At 43.5% G+C, this 25,237-nt stretch overlaps 1 protein-coding gene across 6 annotated transcripts; it reads right to left on the bottom strand.

Annotated features, from left to right (window-relative positions):
- Positions 1-3,088: 3,088 nt before the first annotated feature.
- Positions 3,089-23,076, bottom strand: LOC116318856 (transcriptional repressor p66 alpha-like). 6 transcript variants are annotated; one of them, XM_031738035.2, is made up of 11 exons: positions 22,871-23,076; positions 12,944-13,458; positions 11,158-11,290; positions 10,787-10,915; positions 9,018-9,095; positions 8,772-8,891; positions 8,349-8,507; positions 6,298-6,556; positions 5,330-5,748; positions 5,107-5,230; positions 3,089-4,462 (listed from the first exon to the last, which is right to left on the bottom strand). In XM_031738035.2, exons 2-11 carry the CDS (start codon positions 13,453-13,455, stop codon positions 4,323-4,325), a joined length of 2,073 nt encoding a protein of 690 aa, XP_031593895.2. In that variant the 5' UTR covers positions 13,456-13,458; positions 22,871-23,076; the 3' UTR covers positions 3,089-4,322. The 6 variants fall into 6 exon arrangements, with proteins under 6 accessions (XP_031593895.2, XP_031593887.2, XP_031593878.2 ...); XM_031738027.2 differs by having other exon boundaries at positions 4,972-5,230; positions 8,349-8,504; positions 22,871-23,074; XM_031738018.2 differs by having other exon boundaries at positions 4,972-5,230; positions 22,871-23,072.
- Positions 23,077-25,237: the final 2,161 nt, after the last annotated feature.

Genomic DNA, 25,237 nt, shown 5'->3' on the forward strand with positions numbered 1-25,237 from the left:
ACTTTTCTTTAATATCAGGTGTGTTTCCAGAATCACTAAAACTGCTGTAATTAAACCTATACTGAAAAGGACAATCTTGACAAGACACAAATGAAGAACTACAGGCCGATCTCAAATCTCCCATTTTTAAGTAAGATTATTGAAAAAGCAGTTTCTCAACAGCTCAATTACTTCTTAAAACAGAATAACTGCTATGATGCCTTCCAGTCAGGTTTTAGACAGAACCACAGCACTGAAACCGCTCTGACCAAAGTGTTTAATGACATATGTCTGAACACAGACAGTGGAACAAAGTCAGTCTTAGTTTTACTGGATCTCAGTGCAGCATTTGATACAGTTGACCACAACATATTACTCAAACGACTGGAGAACTGGGCAGGTCTTTCAGGAACTGTACTAAACTGGTTCAAAACATACTTAGAAAACAGGAAATACTTTGTATCAATAGGTAACTTCACATCTGAGCAGACAAGTATCACATGTGGAGTTCCCCAAGGTTCCATCTTGGGACCCCTTCTGTTTAACATTTACATGCTCCCACTGGCACAGATTATAAAGAACAACAAAATAAACTATCATAGCTACGCAGATGACACACAAATATATATCACAATGTCACCAGGAGACCGAGGCCCTGTACAGGCTCTTGGTAAATGCATTGAGGAAATTAATGACTGGTTGTGCCACAATTTTCTCCAGCTAAACAAAAATAAAACTGAGGTAATAGTCTTTGGTGCAAAAGAAAAAGCGATTACAGGTCACCAGAGAACTTCAACCTATACACCTAAAAACCACAAACCAGGCGAGAAATTTGGGTGTAGTGATGGATGCAGACCTAAACTTAGAAAACACACATTAAGACAATAACAAAATCAGCTTACTATCACCTCAAGAATATTTCAAGGATAAAAGATCTGATGTCTCAACAGGACCTGGAAAAACTAGTCCATGCATTCATCTTTAGTAGGCTTGATTACTGTAACAGCATCTTTACAGGTCTACCTAAAAAATCAGTCAGACAACTACAGCTCATTCAGAACTCTGCTGCTAGAGTCCTCACTAAGACCAAAAAGTGGACCACATCAGTCCAGCTCTGAGGTCTTTACACTGGCTGCCTGTCTGTCAGAGGATAGACTTTAAAGTTCTGATGCTGGTCTATAAAGCTCTGAATGGTTTAGGACCGAAATACATCAGTGACCTCCTGACCCAGTATGAACCTTCCAGATCCCTCAGGTCATCTGGATCCGGTCTGTTATCAGTCCCCAGAGTCAGAACCAGACACGGAGAAGCTGCATTCAGCTTTTATGCTCCATATATCTGGAACAAACTCCCAGAAAGCCTCAGATCAGCTGAAACACTCAGTTTATTTAAATCCAGGTTGAAGACTCACCTATTCTCAGCTGCATTTGAATAAAGCACCAAATCCACACTTAAGTTTAAATTTCAAAACCTACTTTTTAACTACTGATTTTATCTACTGTTCTGATTTTATCTACTGTTTTGATATTTGATTTTATATACTGTTTTGTTTGTTTGTATGTCTGTTTGTTTGCTTGTTTTAATCAAATTTAAATCATGCTTTTTATTGTTTTGTTTTAATGTCTCTGTAAAGCACTTTGAATCACCTTGTTGTTGAATTGTGCTATATAAATAAACTTGCCTTGCCTTGTTAATTTTTTTCTGTTGATGTGGTAAAGTTATAACTACAATGCAAATAACAGAATAAATACATAAATATTTTATAACAAAGAAATGCCCTGAATCTGAGTAAAAGTGTATAGAAGCACAGATGGATTTCCTAAAAACATCATGTTGCAAAAAATGCAAAAAAAAAAAAAAAAAAAAAAAAATCAATATCATGTTGAAATATCAACAAGCATCACTGTTGCTTGTTGATATTTCCATTTCATCATGTGATTTCTTGCTGGCTTTGATTTTAGATTCACCTGTTTAATTTCGGACTGAAACACCAGAGGGGCCATTAGCTACACCTCACTCATAGCAAGTTTAAGAACTGCCTTAATTCTTCATGGCACAGATTCAACAAGGCGCTGGAAACATTCCCCAGATATTTTGATCCATATTGACATGACAGTATAAAATGGGATGTGGTGTGTTTCACCACATCCCAAAGCTGCTCTGTTGGATTGAGATCTGGTGACTGTAGAGGTCATTTGAGTACAGATGACCTGAGCTTTGTGACATGATGTGTTACCCTGTTGGAAGCAGCCATCAGAAGGCGGGCACACTGTAGTTTTAAAGGTACTGATATGGTCAACAGCAATACTCAGGTAGGCTGTGGTGTTTAAATGATGCACAGTTGATACATTGGAGCATAAAGAGCACAGAGAATACACCCCCCACACCAAGGCACCAACATCAGCCTGAAGTATTCATACAAGGTAGCATGGATTCATAAATTGATGGTGTTTATGCCAAGTTCTGACTCCAACATCTTAAGAAATCTTGACTCATCGGCCCAGGCAATATTTTTCTAATCTTCTATTGGCCAATTTTAATGGACACATGCAACCTGTAGCCTCAGTTTCCTGTTCTGATCTGACAGGAATAATACCTGATGTGGTCTCCTGCTGCTGTAGCCTGTCTGCTTCAAGGTTGGAGTGGTGTGGTTCAGCGATGCTCTTCTGTAGACCTTTGTTGTAATGAGTGCTTAAAGCCGTCTGGCCATTCTCTGGACTCCATCTGATATCTGACATCAAAGTATTTGCTTCAACAGAAATGCGGCTCACTGGATCCCAGTAGATTAGCAGTTTGTGAAATAGATCAGCCAGTTTGGCACCAACAACTGTGCTGCATTCAAAGTCCCTTAAAATCACCCTTCTTCCTCATTCTAACGCTCAAATTAAACTTCAGCAGGTCATCCTGACCACATCTACATGCATAGTTGCTACCATGTGAATGACTAGATATCTGTTAACAACCAGTTAAACAGACCTAATGAAGTGTCTGATATGTCATGATGACACAGTGACTTTAACAACCTACATATGGCCCTATAATTGAAATCCATAAGAGCAAAAATGTCACAGAGGCAGTGATATCCCAAAACAGCAAACAAAAGCAGCAGTTTAAAATGTAATATTTTTTATTATTTCTTTCAGGAGCTAGGAAAAAAGTAAACCAAATAAATTTAAACATAACTTTGTACATTGCAATTAAGATTACTGGAAAGCAGAGAAATTATGCATTATGGTTAGGGGCACAAGATAACGATGGTCTTGTGTAATCCAGAGTCTTAATCTTAATTGTGTGATCACACAACTCTGTAACTGTGTAATCCAGGAAGCTGGAAGATGTTTCCTTTAAGGACTGAGTCAAGGCTACGTATAGCCTATGTCTCACGTGGACAATGGATAAATATCGGAGGCAAGATTTCTGGCTCCAGTGTGGCGAATTCAGCTCCTTCAGAGTTTTGCATTTTCTCAGTGATGATGTAACACTCAAAATAATCTTACAATGTTGACAATATAAAATAAGCAAATTACAGATGGTAATTACAGATGAATTAAGCAATGACACCACGCTTCTTCAGCTAAGGTGCAAAATGGACTTAAGGGTAGGCATGCTGTTAAACAGGAAAAAAAAGAAAGAAAAGAAAAAACAAAGCTAGAATAATCTTCATTTGTGGAAACCACATTATACTGAGTGATCTTAAACATCAGTCCAAAAAAAAAATAAAGAAAAAAAAAAAAAAACAACAAAAAAAAACAAAAACACAAAAATAACTTACGGTAAATACAAAATAAATTCAAACCTTTAACTACATGGGTGGTGTCATGAAAATTTTACAACTTGGTTATTTTGCTTTTACTTAAAATAAATGTGTATTTTGTCAAACGTGAACTCTTGGGTGTGATACAACTATTCAAGTGTCAAAAGATTGGGTGCGTTTCACCCACATCATGGCAGAAAAGGGCTCACAAGCCTCAAACAGAACGCTTATTTTTATCAAAGGTACTCGCAGCAGACATAACCTCCTATCGCACATCATTTAAACGACCCTGTCTGGAGGACAGAGCCCAGAGGAAGCCCTTCAAGTATTTTCTTCTTTGCCTAGTCAAATCAAAAAGGTTTCTGCACAATTATCAAATAACAGTGAACCTCAAAAGAAGAAAAAAAAACATTAGAAAATAAGGAAAACTAAAACAAGAATCATACAAAGGTATTAATTAAGGAACGTTTCTTCACTTTGAGAGATTGTAATTGCTTAACAAGTCCTGCGGGGGCGCTGTGGACCGTATTATTGGAGCCGAGGAACTTGGGACAAAAACTAGTAAATGAGTAGCGGAGTACGGTTTCGACTATTTCCACGCGTTTGCAGTCTGCGAGATTGACGAGCGAGAGGGGATCATGTCCAGCAGGTACTCCCTCTGGCGAGCGTCCACTGTGGCTGATGTCTTGTGACCCGTCAGGCTGGGGTTCACGTAGGCCATGGTCACTCCTGTGAACATGCAGCAGAGCGGCAGGTCAGGTCAGGGCGTGGAAAAGAACTGCGGCGTTACGTCTAATGATTTCGAAAAACACTGTATGATTGTGTAACACCTGAATGTAAAGCCACCCACGGCCCCATAACGCACGGACAGACACCAAGGAAAAACGAATGAGAGTTATGCGCTAATCTAACACACAGTAGTGAGACCCAGGAAAAAGTATTAAAACCACCAAACTGAGGGATTACAGCAGGAAAACGGATTAATTTCCAGAAGGGGTGGAGGGTGGGGTGGGGTTGGGGGTGCCTTGTCCGAAAACATTTCCTATTCATCATTTTCTTTCTAATGTGTAAGATTACAGTGATCACATTTTTTTCTTTTTAGAAAGAAGATAAATTAATGATAAAAATAAAAAAAAGTTGGATTTGGGGTGTCAAAGGATTGCTTTTGGACCAGACAGGAATTTGAGAGAGAGCAGATGTCAGGCGTCAGAGTTGGGCTGGTATTAATGTGAGTCTACCTGTGTTGCTGCTGCTCTGCTTCTTCCATGCAGTGGATGAGGCACTACCTCCGCTGATAATCCTGTGGCCGCGGATTCCACTGCTGCTCACCTTTGAACTCTGCACAGAGCGGTGGGAAACATGGGCGTGCTTACCTGGCCGGCTGACCAAAGCCGCCGCCGCCACTGCGCTCTGCAGCTGGGAGGAGGAGGAAAAGGAGTGGGGGACGCCTCTCACCCCCACTGATGAGACACCGTGGGACAGGTGGCCCTGTGAGCTCTGAGGGAGGTTGGGAGACACAAAAAGGCTGTTTGAGCTACGGAAGCTTTGACTCTACAGGTGTTCTCTGAAAAAGAGAGAACAAAACCTGATTCCAACCTGCTTGATGGAGTGATGATGAATGAGGTTTCCTCGGCTGGCCTGGTGGTGGTGCTGGAGGGAGGACACTCTGGCCTGAACTTGCTTCAGCTGCTGAGCCACCAGATGCTCTGCCTTCAGTGACGAAGAGGCAGATGAAGCGGATGAGGTACTGTGGGAGACTGGTGAAGATGTCTGCTGAATTATACGCTGCTCTATTTCTTGCTCTTGCTGCAGTGCTTTGACAAAGGCGGCTTTCAGCCTATTGGTATGCTCAGCTTTCAAAGCCTTTTTCTGGTTGGATGACATGCAGTCTTCACAGAGCACCGCCCCGCCTTTCGTCTTGTCCTGCCTCCAACGGCAGGTGAAGTCAGTGTTGCACTGGCTGCAGATGAAAGGTTCTCTGATGGTGGGCTTGGGCAGGGCTACACCCGTTTTTCCTGGTTGGAAACAGAGACAGGAAGCCCAGAGGCAATGAGCAAAGACAGAGCAGTGTGGCATCAAATAAGCACTGAAGAAAAACAGACACAAGCAGACAGATATTTAAATCCTGGGTAATAGTGGAGATGTCTTCACTAGGAAGGAACAATAGAAACAAAAATAAGCAGGCCAATTAGTAACAGGGGGAGGACAGCAACTAATCGCCATTTTCATTTTCATTACTGAGGAACATGACAGTTATTTTCCTAATTAATCAGTTAATTGCTTGCTTGCTGTTGCTTGCCCCAAAATGTCTATCAGTATTTCCCAAAGCTGATCGTGATGCCACAAAATTGCTGTGTAGCCAGAGATACTCGTTTTACTACCATACAAAATAAAAAGAACAAACTGTTACAACCTAATTGCTGGAAAAGGAGACCGACTGGCACTCCTGATTATGAATGCCTTTAGTGATCACGTCTCATTATTTTTCTGTTGAACCACAGCTCAGTTCACCCCTATAACAACAAAACAAAGCAAAGCACCAAAAGCTAAAAATCCACACATACCTCTGTGGATGGTATCCAACAGATTCTGCACCACTTCTTCCAGTCCCACCAGGTAGATGAATTCATTATTGGCTGCAGAGGGCAGGAAGTTGAACTCTGGGGCAGGTGGCTTGGGTGGAGGGATCTCCAAGAGGGTCTTCTCCAGTTGCTTCCGCAGCGCGAGTTTAGCTGCAGCCTGACGGCTGGCTGGAGAGTCATTCAGACCCACCACAGACACACCGCTTCCTAGGGAAGAGCCCTTCAAACTGGATGAAGAGGCCTGCGTAAACAAGCAAAGACAGGAAGAAACACATGGTGTAAATATTCAGCCCAGACCACAATACTGTCTTAAAGCTCTGTGACAATGTATTTAACATTTGTGCCAATGTCAAATACAAAGCCCAATAAAAGCAGCTACCAAAATAAGACCATGAGGACTTTTACCAGGCTTACTCTTTGCCTGTCGGTTCTCCAGAAAAAGTCTGTTATGGGTGACTGTACCATGTTCTCCTGAAGTCAGAAGTGTCCTGTTTAAGAGGCACCGACATAACGGCCAACTGTCCTGGCCAGAGGACCCTTCTCTGCGATTGGTTAGCCTGGCTCAAAATGAACTCTCCATTGCAGTTACTACACATTCTGAACATTTCAGCCTAATCTGTGTTTCAAATTTATTGCTTCAGTAGCAAGGCTAAGCTAGTCAAACGAGTGATGAAGCACATCATCTGCCTGAGCACAGTTTGTGAGCCTGAGCATCAACAGGCTTCAGAGTTTTATTGGAACGATACATTAATCAGTTACTTCAAAGTTTACTTGAGGACTGGGAAAACTTGCTGTCTGCCACCTAATGCAGCCCTGTGGAAAAATAAGCTGGCAGAACCTCCTTTAGCGGCAATAACGTGAAGTAATCATTTTCTGTACGACTTCCTCAGTCTGTCATATTGCTGTGGAGGAATTCTGTCCCACACTTTCATTTATGCACAGCTCTCTTTAGGTCCCACCACAGCATTTCACAGTCTGCCTGAGGTCTGGACTTTGACTGGGCCATTGCAACACCTGATTCTTTTCTTTTTCACTCATTCTGTTGTAGATTTGATCATTGTTCTGTTGCATGACACAACTTGAACCAAGCGTTATCTGTCAGATAGACGGCCTCACATTTAACTGTAGAATACTTTGGTATACAGAGGTGTTCACAATCCACTCAGTGACCAGGAAACCATCACCCCTCCACCAGCGTGCTTCGCAGTTGGTATGCTGATATGCTGTGTTTGGTTTTCACTAAATGTGGTGAAACATTTCCACTTTGACCTTGTCTGTCCAAAGGACATTATTGTTTTTTGAGGTTTCTGAGCATTGCACAGTCTGACCTTGAATTTGCTGGGACGATCACTCCTGAGTAGATTGTGACATTGTGTGTGTTCACACACACCTGAATGCTCCACACCAGCAAACTGCCAAAACCCGTTTTCATAAAGGTGCTCACGTTTACTGATGATCAATTAACCAAGTGCATCTGATGAGCATCTGATCAGGCTACTACATTCTACTTCATTTTCACATGACTGTACATCTACAGGCTGACGGTACATCTTAGTCAACCCGTTTCCCCTACAAGTAACAGTTTGTATTACCTGCCCGGCTTCCTATGGACTGGTAGATAAGGGTTCTTATTGGTTTTATTTTCAAAACTAAATGTGAGCTAAACAACATTTTAGACATCACTTTTTGTGCTTTCTGCACACTTGATTGCACCACAGCATTATAGATAATCAGTGAAAGAAGTCGTTATTGACAGAACCATTCAAGATTTTTGACTGAATTCCCATCAGTTAAATTTAGGATTCTTTGTAATATTAAATGCTGAAGGCAACACATACACCAACGTGCAGTGGCTACAGCTTTCTCAGTTATAATCAGGAGCATTTTGAACTCTACACATATCAAATTTAGACAAAGTAACAAAACTTCATGGTATAATACATCCTACGCTTCCAGCCTGGAAGAGTGAATCACATCTGTGCCCACTCTTATTGTTTTTTTTTTTTACATTGAGGGACCGATGACATACTAACCAGCGTGCTGCCGACTCTGATGAGGCCTGATTGGATCATTCCTCTCTGGCCCTGGGCGTCAGAGTTCCGGGGACCCAACAGCAGAGGAGGAGGACCAGACCCCGAGCCTCCAGAGGCAGCCAGCTGTTGCTGCTGCTGCTGGCGGAGAGCCTGGATCTGCTGTGGAGACACAGAGATGGGCTAACCATGACAATGAGAGGGGCAACACAGACACGAAGGTAGTGGAGGACGAGGAAGGGACATCAAAAAGCACCAAAGCAAAGAACACACAAAAAGAGAGAGGCGCAAAGAGAGAACATAAGTCCTACGTTTAAATATAACCTTTTCCCGAAAGTTTGTCTCTTTAGAGTAAAAGACAACACTACCACGAAACACCTTCAGGCTATCATTAACTTGACAAGGATGAGTTTTCCCATGACTCACCTGTGCCCCTCTGACCAGAGGTGGCATGATGATCTGGGAGCCATGTTTAGACGATACCTGCTGGCCTCCTCTCACCAGGGGTGGAGGGATGACAGTACCCGAACTCCTCCCTGTCAAAATCTGGTTTAAAGAAGGGAAAAAAAAAAAAAAAAAAGGAGAAAAAACACACCATAAGAAGTGGCATCAACTACAGTGCGACTGTGCTTTCAAACAAATAATGTGCATGTGTGATATTAGTGTACTAACCTGTGGAGAGCCTTTACTGCTTGCAATTGTTCCTCGAATTAGAGGAGGAGGAGCAGATGAGCCAGATAAACCCGAGGGCTGAAAAACAACATACAGAGAGATTAAACAGAAACGATGCTTCACTCTGCTGAACAGCACAAGCTTAGATGAACCAAATGTTGAATCGCACCATCAATCAACATATAAACAGCGGCCGTCCCTGTCAACGAAATGAACTGCATGTAACACATGGTTTATCTGCACCATCAAGACATCACCTGCATTATTCAACAGTTATGATGGCTTTAACCTATATATTTGAATAAAAACTGACCGAGTGTCCTTATCATTTTTTTAAATCGTTTATTTACTTTGTTATGTAATAATTATGAGGCTGTTGTCATGGTTACTGTCAGTTTTACTTAATAGAAGTCACAGATTAGTGTGGTTTGTTGTGTCATTTTTCTGTAACCAACGTTTTTCATAAATGTATTTAATCACATAGCCTGTATGTAAACAACAGATTCCTACCACAGTGACTTGAGCCGTTGGACAGTGCTCTGCTGTTTTCAGCATTTTGGATTCATCCGATTTCATTTTGGATGGATTTAACACATAAATCAAAGACACTGCACGCTCATGCAGTAGCAACCCTAAAGTATACATTACAAAACGAACACAGTGTTCCTCCCCCAGCCCCTCTGCTGGACATTAGAAAGAATGCAGGTTTTAGCCACTTCTGCATTGGCTTCACATTTTAAACCCATCTTTTCTCTGCCTTCTGTGCATCACCTTTGACGAGTTTGACTTTAGTCATTTACAACAAATTATCATCAAATAAAAAAAGAAAATGTGCAGACGACTCGTATAATCTGAGGCTGTAGGAGAGAGATTGTAGGGGAGGCTTTTAATGTTAAGGGCCAATTTGTAGCTGCTGCTGCTCCCTTACCAACTTGCATTGTGGGTTGGTGTCTTTTAGATTTGACTTATTTTTCTAACCTGATGCGTGTAACACAAATTGACAGCATTCAATTAATGAATTAAAATACTCTGAATATAATGAACTAGGGGGCTGATCTCATATGTGTTAGCCAAATGATCGTACATTAAATCGGCTCAACCTAAAAATCATCCAACACTGAACACACCTATGACCTCCCAACTGGCTCAGTCACATGAGTGACAGGAACCCCCTTGCCTCTGCTGAGTGTATTGAATTTTCACATAGGCTACCAATTGCAAGTTGGGGTTATTAAAAGAGCTTGATTGTGTTGCACACCCAGGACCACTTTTGATCGCAAAGTGATTGCACAGGTCACCTGATACGAGGCAAACCTTTTTGCAAACAGTCGCAGTCTAACTCTCAGAGAGTCGAAGGTTGGCAAATAACTGCTGTCTGATTTATACATGCATCAATCTGAACAAGTTTTGTCAATGAGCACACTCAGGAACAGGAAGTCTGCTGAGCACAAATGTAAGTTAAACTCAGGCAACAAATGTGATTTTCAATGATTTATCACTGTTAATTGCTGTATTATCAGAAAGATATAATTGCCAACATGAACCCATTCAAATGCAGACAGACTGACTGTAATATGGTAACATTTATGGGAGATTTTAGTGACAGCATTGGGATGCTTGACAATCCATAGAAAACTGTGCAGGAACTATAAGAGAATCACTAAAGATCAATGACCTGTTGGCAGATTTGTAATATTATCCCATCAATATCTATCCCTACATGTGGAAGAGTGCAATGATGTGTTGATGTGGCGAAAGCTGCTAGTTACCTTCTGCAGAGTGTCCCTCTGAATTTGGCTCTGCCGCAGTTTCTTCAGCAGCACGAGCTTGGCCTCCTCCAGTCTCAGCTCCTCCTTCAGCTGCTTAATGATACGCTCCCTCTCAGCTGGGCTGCTCTTCTACATTCAACAGAGCACAGCGGCACTTACACCACGCACGTTACAAAAAAAATGAAATCCCTTCAGGTGACTGAACATCCCCTGATTCCTCTGAGTCCTCAATCCACCTCTAACCACACAGTGCAACATCTCTGAGGTCAGAACTTGCTTGCATCCCCAGTACTAAAATCTATAAAAGCTCACAGCTAAGTGAGTCTCGAGCTCTCTCTTCCAATGCACGATTTCTGACTTTGGTCTCTCACCATGAGCAAGTCCGTGTCCAGCTCTTTAAAGTGGCTCAGCCCGTTCATCGGTGGACTAGGGGAGTCATTATCTGACAAAATGATGACGTCATCATCTTCAGGGGATGGAGGGCGTTTCTCCCTTTTTATACTCCTTGACAAAACAAAACAAAACAAAACTGTTAATAACAGTGTTTAAATTGATGTTTCTGTACGGATTACATCCAGTGTGTTCCTTCAGTACTTTGAGGGATGTTATAATCATCCTACTCCACAGCTTGACCATTTCACTACTTCTTTCTATCATCTATATCATCTATTCTAGTCAAAATTCAAAAGATCCATCATTTGAATGTGTTGTGCATGAATGTGTATACTCTTGAAACATCGGCATCCCCAGTGAAAAATCACAAATGTGATTTGAGTTTACAGACAGGATTTAGCTGTGGCGTTCGAGTTTGCAGTGGCAGATCCGGCTAGGTTGAGAAGCTTCAAAACATGTACGGCGGTTTGAAGGAAGATAAAGCACAACTCGACCGCTTCAAGTATTGGCAGCCATTACTAATGCCTGTATTTAAGGAGGTCTGCTCCTCAACCACAAATATAATTTATGACCGCAGGTTTATCCTCTTCGCTGTAATCTAACAAGTCCAGACAGCGCTCCGCACAGCTTCTATTCATGTCGAAGCTTTTCCAGCAACAAGGGGAACAGGCTTAAATGCCAAGGAGGGGCAAGGTATGACTGACTTAAAGCTCCGGTGAAGGTCTTTAAGTCACAATGAAACGGCTGCTTGAGAGCACACATTTCCTGTTGAAACAGGATACTGTGGGCAGGCGTCTGAAGCATTTGGGGTTGACCTGCATTCGCGTAAACTCGTCACACAAGGCACACTAAGGAAATCTTGGAGAATTTTGGGATCAGCCATCACTTTTATCTACAAAACCACATCGTTATGCACATTTTACTCATGGCCTCCCCTCCAAACACTTATAGCTCCTACTGCAAAGTGACTAGTTGAGCTGCAGGCTATATGTGAGAGTAGATGACCTAAATACTTTGACTAGTGGCACTCAAAAACTGAAGGGCAGGAGGAATGCTCCTGTTAAAATAAGACAGGCCTTATGATTGCACAGATTATGCATTTCTGTGAAGCATAAGAATTTGGTAAAGTCAACAAATGACGACACGCGGCCCGTCTCTTCTCCTCGCCGTCCTTTTTGTGTGTGTGTCTGTGTGTTTATTCATGTGTGTATTAGTCTCTCCTGAGGGCTTAGCGCCATCATCACTTCCTGTGGATTAATCACTTCTCTTCCAAAGAAGTCACGTGACCTCAAAGTCATCATCACGTGACACGTTCACTTTTCCTCCCATCCCTCCCCCCCCCCCTCCCTCACTGTTCCTTCCACTGTGGAAACCATGGCAACAACCGGCTGGAACCAGTTTGTGACACACACGGCTTCATTTTGTGTTCGGGGAGTTTTTAGGGTTCAGGTGGTGGAGAGGGGGGAAAATGGAGGTAGAGCAAAAGTTCAGCATCACCTCTGAGCCACACACACACACACACGCACCCGGCTCCCCTTCCCTCTAACGCAGCAGGATTACAAAAGTAACTTTGAAACATTTTTAGCCTGTTCATACTCAAACAAGGTGCCATTTGTCCTTTTCTAAAACCCCATAAGTGGGTTTTTAGAACAAAAAGTCTAGACAAGGAGCCGGCAGTCCCTCAGAAAAGCCACAAGGCGCCTTCACGTTATTATTTTTGTGCTTGTCAGAAGTGAACAGAGTTTACTGTGAACCGTTTCTCACCCTTTGGAGGTGCTCATGTCCACGGGCTGCTCTCCTGTCTGAACTTCAACCTTAATAGTGGCCTTTACTTCCCCTGCGGCCAGCATGCCGCCGGACGCCTTTGGCTCCGCCTGCCGGACGCGGCTCCTTGTGTCCATTGCCCTTGCTTTGTCATTGCAGTCAGTCCGATTGTCTGAGCCGGGTTCAACCACCTGCTGTCTCTGGGACCGATTTCGTTCATCCTTCACCGGCTGGGAGGTCAAGGGTAACACTAAAGATAATGGCAAAGGGCTCTGATCTTGCTCCTGCTCCTTGTCATGCTCTAATCCGGGCCTAGTCCGGCTCTGACCATCCTGTGCCAGAATAAGGTCAGGCTTAGGTTTAGTTTGTGTCTGTGTTGGCGATTCAGACGGGTCCAGTTTAGGTTTTTTGCTTTCATTGTCGGCATTGGAGGTTTCTACAGACTGTGGGGCAGCCTCCCTCTCCAGCGCCCTCTTCTGGCTGCGTGTCTGGCGGACAGCCTCCTCAGACATCCCCTGGAAATAGAAAGAAGAAGAATAACAGTGTTACGTGACGTGTTCAATAGTCAAACAGGATCCCAAAATGACACGAAGAACAACAACAACAAAAAAAAGTTTAAATTGAAAATAGGGAGCATAAAAACTCCAGTAAAATGAAATGTCCATTTTTATTGTATGAAGTTGGAAAACACCACTTAGGTATACTTAAGATTCTACTCAAAAAAACAAACAGAACTTTTCAAAAAAGAAAAAACAGAACTTTTAAAATCATATTTCCATTTCTAAAAGAACTGAAAATGAAAGTCCTTGTGTTTAATTTACAATACCCATTTATAGTCACATGCTTATGGCCTACATCAGGGTCAACATAAATATATATTTTTAAAAATAAAACTTTAAAAAATCTGAATAAACTACCTAAAAGTGTTTTGAGTGGATATGTCTGACGTTGGGTGAGGCAAACTTAAACACCACCCCTCGGCTGCACTTTTCCAGCTCATGGCTGCGTCACATACCACCTTGTTTTCCACTGGACACTCCCTTTTTGCCTTGACTGACTATGATCGTATGATATTAGGCACAGCCATATTGCCTTCTCATTGGCAGATCTTGATGTGGCTTTACACTTGCCAGCCACTTTATTAGGTACACCTTTTTAACTTCTCATTAACACTGTTATCTAATCACTCAACAACGAGGCAGCGACTCAGTTTATTTAGGCATGTACACATGGTCAAGACAATCTGCTGAAGTTCAAACTGAAACTCAGAGTGAGAAAGAAAGGTGATTTAAGTAACTTTGAACGTAGCGTTGCTGTTGCTCCCAGAGGAGTTGGCCTGAGTACTTCAGAAACTGCTGGGATTTTCCTACACAACCATTTCTAGTGTTTACAGAGAATGGTCCGAAAAAGAGAAAATATCCCGTGGGCAGCAGTTCTCGGAGTAAAAATGCGTTGTTAATGCCAGAGGTCAGAGGAGAATGGCCAGACTGCTTTGAGCTGACAGGAAAGCAACACTAACTCAAATAACCACTTGTTACAACCAAGGTATGCAGAGGATCTCTGAATGCACAACATATCAAACCTTCAAGCAGATTTGATACAGCAGCAGAAGACCACACCGGGTGGATCTAAGAACAGTAAACTGAGGCTGCACAACAGGACACTGCCTGGTTCTATGAGCCTCGATTTCTGTTGCAGCAATCAGATGGTGGGATCAGACTAAATAACATGAAAGCATTGAACCATCCTGCCTTATATCACTGATTCACAGTGGTCATAGAGTAATGGTGTGGAGGATATTCTCTTGGTACGCTTTGGATCCCACAGTATTAGCTGAGCATCGCTTAATTTTATGATCAGTGTACCCTTATATAAAGCTCAAATAAAAGCTCAAACTGGTTTCTGACTGGTTAAACATGACAATGAATTCACTGAACGGGAGGGACACACCATGGATGTGCAACTACAAAAATCTACAGCAACTGTGTGACACATCAGTATGGCCCCAAATCTCTGAGCAATGTTTGCAAAAGACAGACAGACTATACTAGCAAATTGGCTGTATTAAAGCAGCGGTCCCCAACCTTTTTTGCGCCACAGACCGGTTTATGCCCGACAATATTTTCACGGACCGGCCTTTAAGGTGTCGTGGATAAATACAACAAAATAAAACTAGTACCGGTACCGAAAAAAAGAAGATTTATTCATAACACACGTGAAAAGACCCAGGAAAACCGAGTTAACGATAAAAACTATAATAAAATAACGCTGAAAACCGATAAAAACCCTGAAAACCATACATTTCACACCTGAGCCTCAACTCTCGCGGCCCGGTACCAAACGAGTCACGGACCGGTACCGGTCCGAGGCCCGGGGGTTGGGGACCGCTGTATTAAAGTGTTCTGTCAGTGTACATGATTGGTTGTTTTCTAATTCGTCTACTCTGTGTTTATCCAATTGAGCGTGTAGTGTTTGATGTTTTACAGTGACCCTGATGCGAGCTATAAGGTAAAATATGTCGGCCAATTAATAAAGTTTTTCTGAACAACATAAGTGCTGCTGGAGCTTTAATTTCTTCTGATCGCATATCCCTAATGTGGTAATCTCAGGTACGCAGCAGCCTCACCCAGCTGCTCTTCAAACTTCCTGTTAGTGAGGGGCAGCCAATCAGAAGAAAGCCATCTTATAAGGAAAGGTGATAAAACAGCTTATTTCAGACAGTGGATGAACTGAGGCACAGAGTAAGACAGATAAAGGTTATGATGAACTGTGAGAAGAAAAATAACAGAGCCCCTTATATTTAGGCTCTAATCCGAGTCACATGTCATTCTCGCAAGGCTAACACGGTAGGAGAAACTTGCAGGTCTATTACCCAATAATAAATTAAGGCGTCTATTTTACCCCAACTGCATTTGTGATCGTCCTCGTGTCGTTCAATAATGACGCAGACAAGACTGACCTTGAACCAGCTGCAGGGGACGTGCTCTGAAAATGGCACCCAGACAAAACATGTTGGATTATCACGGTCACATGGCCAAGATGTTGACTCAAGTATAATTCCAAAACATCCCATTCTCCAAATCTCAGTCTAAACTAAAAGCCAGGAGAAAGGGGGACACTAGGAAAAATATGGGCGTACTCAGAAAATGCTCAAGTGTTCAGGGCAAAACAGAAAATCAAAATATGCACTTGAGTGAAGCAGAAAGGTCTTTTGAAAGACTGCAAAGAGAAGAAAAAAATGCTGCAGAGAGATAAAACATCTATGACAACATCGTAATCAAATCAGAGTTAAAGGGACTTGGGGTAGCGCGAAAAGTCACTGGAGCATGAATTCTGTTCAAATATTCATAACAACTCATGAATCCACATATTTTAGAAATGTACGTATTCACATGGAGGGATTTTTCATTGGCTGCAAGTAGCTCATGATGCGTATACAACTCTGAGTGGAGCACCAGATCCATTACTGTCCAATATCCCCTGAACACCAGATTCAATCCCCACCAGATGTTGACATGGCAGCGGTAGTGGAGATGAGGACATACAGCGGCTCGCTCTGTCAGGCGGACGAGCATTACAGAGTGCACTTGTGCCCTCACAGAAGTGCACCAGTACATGGTACATAGTGTCACACATTATCCCTACAGTAGCTCTTCTGAATCGCTCGGAGTCGGGTCAGAAACGAGAGCGGACACACGGGAAGACGGCAGACACTCCACATCAGTCAATACATGTTGATGGTTTTGATAATGGCCTATCAAACTGTTTGGCTGTACATCTCTGATGCACTTTCCATATCAGTGGATATTGACCCATTTATGCATAATAGCATCCTGTGCACTAAGAAAAGACTTACAAAAGGGTCAATCATCCCACTGATGACTCTGTGGATTTGGCCTCTGAGGTGTTTTCTGCCCCATCAAGTACACATGATGCTGTATTATCTAGTGAACACCAATATGCCTAAATATAGGTATAGTGTGAGATTATAAGGACAGAATATGACTCATAATTTCCATTACTAGTGGTGCTGATTATGCCGCGGACTTACATACTGTAGTTTGGTACAAGAATGATGCTGGTGATAAGATCATGAAGGATTTACTCAGAAATTTTTATATCCAGAGCAATAGCAAAAAGCCAGGTAAGGCTCGCTATTGTTCACTGTGTACACACTCATTGAATTGGTTATTATTGAATGTGTAAAAAGGCAAATGTTGATCCATAAGGCATGGTACACACAGAGAGGAGACAACCTGTGCTCAAAGTTCACAGGATCTCAAACAGACAGCACATTCAGAGACGCACACAGATCTCGCTCTCTGCTGGAAGAGCATGAAGAAGCAGCAGCGCACCGCAGTTATGTACTTATGCATATTTATGTCTTTATGTTACAGAATCGAGAGCCAGTCCTCCCAGGACTGTGGAGGCCCTCAGTCTGCCCAGCGACGCGCCACAGGAAGCTACGTTCCTTTTTTTTTGTTTTGTTTTTTTGGAAGGGTGTGGGAAGGAGGAGGGGGGGGGGGTTTCGCTACAATTAACCCTTACAACCTGGAGTACTTCTCCGTGACACACACCGTATGCGCTTCCACCCCCTCCTCCTCTCCTTCCTGTTCTCAGAACGGCTATGGCGGCGAGCAATAAGCGCACTTAATGTATCCATCATGCGCACATACAAAATGCACGCAGGGTGACAATGCAGCATGCAGTGCAATCATCTGATGGCAGAGAGCTGACTAAGTTTTTATAATACTCTGACATCACTGAGACACACATGACATGACCCTTCCCAGGATTCAGTGGGGGACACAAAGCACTTTTCCTGAGAACCGGTTTAAACCGGTTAGCTTGTGTGTGTGTATATGTGTGTGTATGTGTGTGTGTGTGACTCTGTCAGTGTGTGTGTATGACAGAGAGAAGCTGAAGCTGGTTTTAACCCTTCAGGTGCTGGAGCAGGCGCAGGGCTTCCACACTGACGGCCATTATACAGTGTGTGCGTATGTGTGTGTGTGCACGTGTGGTGTGGCGGGGGTGGGGTGTTGTGATGACATTATTAATTTCTGGCGCATATAGCTGTGAAATGATGCTGCTGGAAGGAATTAGACATGGGGAACGCCACCCATCCCCACACCCACCCCAACCTTACACGGGCACTGACCCTATCTTTGTAATGGGGGATCTTTAATGGCTGGCAGGTTTCACATTTCATCTCCATGGCAGTTTACACACACAATTCCTTCAAACCCTCTTCGCACACACACGGTGGAGCATACCACCTCCCACCCAAGAACTTGACATCACATGCAACCAGTGCAAAACCTCTGAAAGCAACCGAAAGCAAAACTGAACTTTACATGTCTCACAAATTCAGGCTTTAAAGCCAAACTTAACTGCTCACTTTTCACACACGCACATACACACACACACACACACACTAAGAGGAAGAGCTACACTGCCCACTTCAATATTACACTTGCTATAGCAGCAGGCGGAGTGATTAGTGTCATGGTATGATCTGAATCACATTGTATACAACATTATCCTGTTAAATATTCAAATCAGATGGAAATCCTCGAACAGCATTAAACGACACTGCAAAGACTCGACAGCACAGCGAGAGATAGCGCTCATAATTCTCACGGTGGCTGGGCTGACTGGTTGGTTGTCACTTGTTTAGCATATTTTCACCAGACCAAAAGTTTACCATCTGCATTTCTTCCCAAAGTAGAAACATTCACTTGACTTCGACCAGAAGCTGCACTGTCCCTTTGGTGTCTGGTGAATAGAAGCTACATTTGTCCTTGAATGATAACACCATTTTCCCCCCCCACTAGTACCTACTCGACACAACTCTACTCGACACTTAGGTGGTAGTACCTGGTACTTTGTTAGTATCTACTTAGCCGGGGTTCTAAGCGAGCTGAAAAGTTAATGTCAACAGACTGCATGCCACTGACTGGCCAGAAAGTGATGTCATTGGATGAGTCATGAGAGAAACTCCTTTACAAGAATCAAGCTTGCCATTTTTGAACCCCGGCTACAAGGAAAAAGACTCCACATTAACCGACACTGTCCACCAACGACGAGGTGCAGACCATGTCCTCCATTGTTGTGTTGTTTTGTGTCGCATACTCACAGTGTGATGGCATTCAATTGTAATGGAAAATGACCGAAACCGATTTGAGTCGAGCAGAGTAGGTGCTAATCTAAAAGAGCCACCCAACTGAAGCCCATTAGATATTACACAAAAACATCTGAATGAACACTGTCGTCGCATTACTAAAACTCTTTATCAGTGTTTTTAAAAAAGGGGAACATGAATAGATGTAATTTAATGACATTGAAGAACAAAGTTAAGAAGATTCTGTAGGTTTTGCAAAATGTAATGTCTTGCAGTTTCATTCTAAAGCCACAAGTCTGTAATTGTAAAACTAGACTTCAGTTGGTCTTCCAGTTTTACAGGGACACAACAATGTAGGAAAACACGGCATCACTGCTGCTTTCAGAGACACATTTTCCAAAATGATGGCAATTTTGATTTTATTCCAATAAAGTTGCCGTGTGCACACTGTGCTTTCCAGCATTTAGTTGTGTTTTGGAGGTTTCCATGTGCACACTGAGAATGACCACAAGACTGGTCCTCTAACAAGTCCTGCGCCTGTCACTATATTGTTTAAGACGTGACCATTAATGAGAATTGACATGGCCCATACATCCGTGTAAGACGCCTGTCCAACAGTAATACGAACGGCACATATGCAAGTTGACTCAGTGTCCAGAAAGTTCCCAATCCAACTCTGGTCAGCTGTCTCAAATGCCTGATAAACATTTGATTCCTTTTGTGACATTTCTCCAATCAAACCCAATCATCTCATTAACAACTGCAGTGTAATTAAATCACAGTGATCACTGCCACATTATCAAGTTGCAAAGTGCAGGTACTTAACTTTCTAGCACGTGTGGCTTTCACCAGCATAAAATACACATACTTTAATCTCGTATCAGGTTCCTACCACTATCAGGGTGTTGTCTTCTCTGTCTTTTTCTCCTGCTATGAGGCAGTTATTTATCACATTGATCTTGTCAGCTATCAGTCAATCATCCTTCACTCACACCAGCAGCCTCACTCTCAATTATCACTGATGTCCACCTTTACATGCAGTATGTGTTCAGCACTTTATTTACCCACCGAGAGACCTTTTACCCTGTGAACACATATTTCTACATCACACGGGGGCTTCAGGAAACCATGCAACTATGCGGCCACTCTGCCTTGGAAAACTGCTGAACCAGCAAAGTATTCGTTTCCATTACCTGGTTGCATCTGTCAGAATAACAAATGATAGCAATGATAGTTTCCGTGCACTAACTAAAAAGCAAAACCTTCGCTGCGCCACTCACAATAGAAGAATTTCATCGGAGCGTGTATGCTTAAATAAAATGTTGCTTTGGAGCTAGTTATGGCCAAAGCTCACTTTTGTGGGTCACTGACTTGCTCAGTTAAATAACTTCAGCTCTTGAGAGCTCAGAGCTTCACACGGCAGCCAGCGTCACCATCTACACGAAACGGGCCGAAAAGGCAATTAGGGAGCAACTTGCTCCACATGTATTTGATGACGTCTCTGATGCTTGACCAAACAGGTCGCCCTGTGACCCCCAGTAGTTATGTGGAGCAGCTCGAAATGTGGCCAACAGATGACCCTTTACAGAACAGTAGCTGATTGCACAACTGCCCTGAACCAGCCTTGTGTGTCTGTGTGTGTGTGAGAGAGACATCACTGGAACAGTGCTTTCTGGAATGGCTGAAAATTCATGCGCTGTTTCTGACTCACTCAGTCTTGTCATTTGAATACAAAAAACACAATCACTCTGGGGTGGATAGTACTACTACTGCATCACGCTGCAGATGCACAGTTTCTACACCATCAGGAAGGACAGGTAGCTCAACAGCCAAAGTGCTCCCCTCTCCTCTGACCTCCCCTTCACTAAAGGCAACCTGCACACTGTTGACATGTAAATAACGCTTTACAGGGCCTTTGTTCACACAAACAAGCGAGGGTTCATTCCAGATCACCACAAAGAGGCAATAAAAGTCTCCTAAAAGTAGCAGCTCGCTTTTGCCACAATGCCATCCCCAGCTTACATGGCACGCATGGGACTTTTAAGTGGCTGCATTGTGTTGCAATGAGAAGTACGAACTAACAAAAACTGATAGGAATCGGACAGAAAATCTAGATTTTTTTTTTTTTTTTTTTACAGCTGTCTTAGTCTCACAATAGTAGCAATCAACCACATATTTGTAGTTTTTTTGGATCATTTTCACAAGCCGTCTTAATTTTATAATAATTATTTTTTAATGAATAATAGACGATTATTTAGCTTAACAAGAAGAACTTCACTGCAGTAACTCTGATTGTGGCTCACACTTTCAGGCATTAATGCTACTTGGAAAGCAAGTTGATACAAGTCAGCAGACATTAGACAGCTATGTCCTCTGCAGGTGACGGTATGCAATAAGACGCTGAAAATCAATTAACTGCAAAACTAATTAATTAATTAACCAATTAAAGGCTTACACGATCACGACTCAGCAAGAGAAACCAGTGCCGTCACAACACGGCGTCAGTCCGCGTGTGGCTCGCTGCACACACCATGAGCAACGCCGGCTTCCGTCACGTTCAGCCATTAGATATCCCCACGTTTTAAATCCACCTCAGCGCGTCCGCATGAACGGACGGCACATATTTAGCGGCGAACTGGTGTGACGGCAGAAATCCTGAGCCCACAGCTTTGTCCCGAAGCGCTGCAAAAACTCGTGCTGTGGAAATGTGTGCACGCGCCTGTGTGTGTGCGTGCGTGCTCCTGTCTGGCTGAGAGGAAGAGACAGAGAGGGGAGTGTGTGCGGTGTGTGTCAGAGTGAGTGTGTGTGTGTGTGTGTTCAGCTTTAAGAGGAGGAAGACTACGGTTGTCACAGAGAGAAGTAGGAAGATTAGCTACCAGATAGCAGAACCAATACTGGTGCCACGGGGCTTAAAGCGGGCAGCGGCGTCCACCATTAACGTTTCCAGCCGCCAGTACACAGTCCAAAAAACCAAACTCAGCCCTTTAAAAACTAAACCCAGCCCACACTTACATGTGCAACTAGCCGGCTTTTTTATTATTGACACCGCCTCGGAGGAGGTGTGCGTGTTATTAGTTAGCGAGCTAACATTAGCTACATCGCACAAACAAAAACACGAAGCCACTTTTAGCTCGGATAAAGGCACTCGGTGTGTGTGACCACCAGCGGCTGCCGGACACTTCAAGCCAAACTACTGAAAGTCCTCCGAGCCGGGGCAAGCCGCTCGTCAACATGACCCCCACACACAACCAGAACCGAGCCCGAATCGTTGACCTGGCTCGCACCCCCGATGCGGGACAGCCGTCGAGCTCAAAAAGGACCCCCAAACTTTCGCGATACTGCCCTAAAAGTGCGGCTTTAGGAGGCTCACCGGGACGGTTTACCTGTCTGTCCCCTCCCGAGGAAAAACCTTCGAGTCGGAACTCATAAATTTCATCGACCGGCCCACGGACTGAGCCGCCGCCGCCGCCGACGACCGTCGAGCCGCTGGCGATGTAACGTTGTAATCCTTACCTCGTTAAACGACTTCTACCGCACCAAATCAAGTCCAGCCATCACATTTACTCGCCGGTGCTCCCGAGGAAACATTAAATAAAAGAAATTTTGGCTGAGCGAGCCCCCCCTCTTCTCCTCCCCAGTGCTCAACCTTTGGCTCTGCGGAGAAGTGTTACTTTTCAACAGCCCATCAGCTTCTTTATCGTCACAGATAGGTGGAGGAAAACCTGGCTCCTCTCGACGAGTCCGAATAAAAGGCTCCTCTCGATCCCCTCACTAAAAAAACTTCAGCTTCACATAAGTCAACTTACTCGGTAGCTTTGTCGCCCGTTCTTCGCCGATGGTCGACCAAGGAATGTTTAATCTGCAGTTAACCTCGATAAATCGTTGCTTTTTTTGAAATCCAGGGGATATCCTCTTTTTTCGGCCCTCCCCGCTGCCGCGTCTGTTGCCAAATAATGCGCCTCAACACACATGGAGCCGCTGCGTCCTCTTAGTGGGCATGCGCACCTCGCCATACCAGGGCGACCGGATCACATCATGTAAGTCACTGACCACGGAGGGCCAAAGCGGGACGACAATGTCAGGGCCCCCCCGGGGTCCCGGAGTGACCCGTGAGTGTACCAGCAAGTGTACCGATCCCCTCCAATACACACTCACACACGCACACACACTGTTACAGTAGGGACCCATGAATATGTAAAACACCACATATTTCATCCCAAACACTCACTAGCATCCTCTTTGAATCACCACAGCTTCTACTGTGGCTCTAACTCCAAGTCAGGACTCAGCTCTCAGATGCCAGAGTCACTTTATTGCCAGCCTGATGAGCACGGTGACACAAGTAACGCTTCAAACTTAGCATGTGGACAAATAATCAATTTGCACACAAAACAAAGGGCAGACAGCAGCTGCAAGAGCGAGGAGACAATCCGCTCAACTGCACCCGGGTCCGGACCCTTAAAGGTCTCCAAAGTGCAAGCAAATGCTGATTTATTTCTACTTAAAGTATGTTATGAGCTTAATGGGGGTGGTCCTGTTTTATTTCATAATGTTGAATCTGTGCCTGGCAGAGGCGAATGTGACTAAATCGATTTATCAAACCCTTATTTTTTATTTATTTTTTTTGCTATGTTGTGCTGATGTGCTGATGTAGTCCATATAGACACGTGTTTAATCACCTTAGTGGTTCATGTTGTCTTTACATGCCTGATTAAAGCTCAGATTTTTCACATTCATACAGTCAGTGAGTGATGCATAGTAAACATGCAACCCAGCAGTTTAATGTTTGCATTGTACATGATGGTTTGCAGGGGTTAATGAGGGGACGGCACCTGCAATTTTTTCCCTGCCATGTGGGCAGTTCCAGTAAATATACATATAAATACTCCATAAACACGTTATCTACTGAGCTCAGACTGTGATCTTACACAAGCAAAGTCAGCGCCATGTTTACCTTCAGTGTCTCTACAGCAGAAGTGTATCAGCGTCACATCCTCAGCATCGTGTAATTATCCGGCTTCACATTTGTCTCCCTGACCTCAAATTATGATCTAAGGTAACCATCCTCACTTATCTCCTGATTCAGAGTCACTGTGTGCAGCAGCATGTGATGCAACTCAGAATAGATCCAAGTCCTGAACCCAAACATTAAGGCTATTTGTGTCTCTCTTTACAGTGAAGAAGGTGTGTGTGTGTTGTGGTGGTGGGTGGGGGGGCACAGAGGAGGGTTGCTTTAAAGAGCGGTCAGCCAGCCCTGCAGTTAGAATCAGATCCAAACATGCAAGTCCAGAGCACTGTCAGCTGGGTTATACTATGCCAGTGACAGAGTCCCTTCTGTAAAAGCTCCAGCTGGCGTGCTCTTTCATGACAAGACCTGCATCGCTTCAAAGCATCCCTGTGAACTGAACTCATCCTCATTCGTCCACTACCGTGCATATAAATGGACATCCATATGTAAACGTGTGTGTGCCTGGAATACAGCGATCTAAGTACGACAGAAGTCCATAAAGAATGAGCGGGAGCGGGAGTGCTAGCCTCCAGGTGGGTGGAGAGAGGGGTGGTTAGAAGTGCTTTGTCAGCCTCACCCTCCCATTCTTTAAATGACAACAAAAAGAGCTCTCTCTCTAGATGTTGCTGTGTCATCGGGTCTGATTGTTTCTGTCCCCTCATCCCACTGTTCCATCTCCTGAGGCTACAGATTGTCTCGTGTAAAGCAATCACATCTGTAGCAAGGGAGCCATCTTCACATAATCACCCAGCACAAAGAAAAAAAAATCAAATTAAGATGAAGGGGGGAAAAAGGCGGTCTTGAGTTTACAGGTTGTGATGAATCTTTCTGTAAATATTGCTCCTCCTCCTCCAGCAGACCCAAGGAGAAGAACTGCGTTATCCCAGCTCTATTAAAAAACAATCAGGGCTGTGAGTTGCACTTGAGAACACTGAAGTCATCTCTTCTGTGTTATTTCTGGTCACTTTCTGCAACCCCTGGGGGAAGTTTTTCCAAGCCACAAGTCAAAGCACTTTGAAAGAAAAGACTTCAAAGCGGAGCGGTCCACCTCTGGAAGACTTCTACAAGGTGGAAGGCTTGCCAGACTTTTTCTTTTTTTTTTTAGGATACATAAACTGAAGATATTAGATGTCTGCTATTGACATTTACTGAACATTTGCTTTTG

Source organism: Oreochromis aureus, linkage group 18 (assembly GCF_013358895.1).
Source record: "Oreochromis aureus strain Israel breed Guangdong linkage group 18, ZZ_aureus, whole genome shotgun sequence".
Classification (NCBI taxonomy): domain Eukaryota; kingdom Metazoa; phylum Chordata; class Actinopteri; order Cichliformes; family Cichlidae; genus Oreochromis; species Oreochromis aureus.

Bases quoted from the DNA above. Each gene is read 5' to 3' on its own strand.
- LOC116318856 (XM_031738018.2), bottom strand. From the start codon at position 13,455: ATGTCTGAGGAGGCTGTCCGCCAGACACGCAGCCAGAAGAGGGCGCTG. The intron at 8,892-9,017 runs GTTAGTACACTA...TCTTTAAACCAG, and splicing joins GCAGTAAAGGCTCTCCACAG to ATTTTGACAGGGAGGAGTTC. The intron at 4,463-4,971 runs GTAGACTCACAT...GCATGTTCACAG, and splicing joins GCAGAGCAGCAGCAACACAG to GAGTGACCATGGCCTACGTG.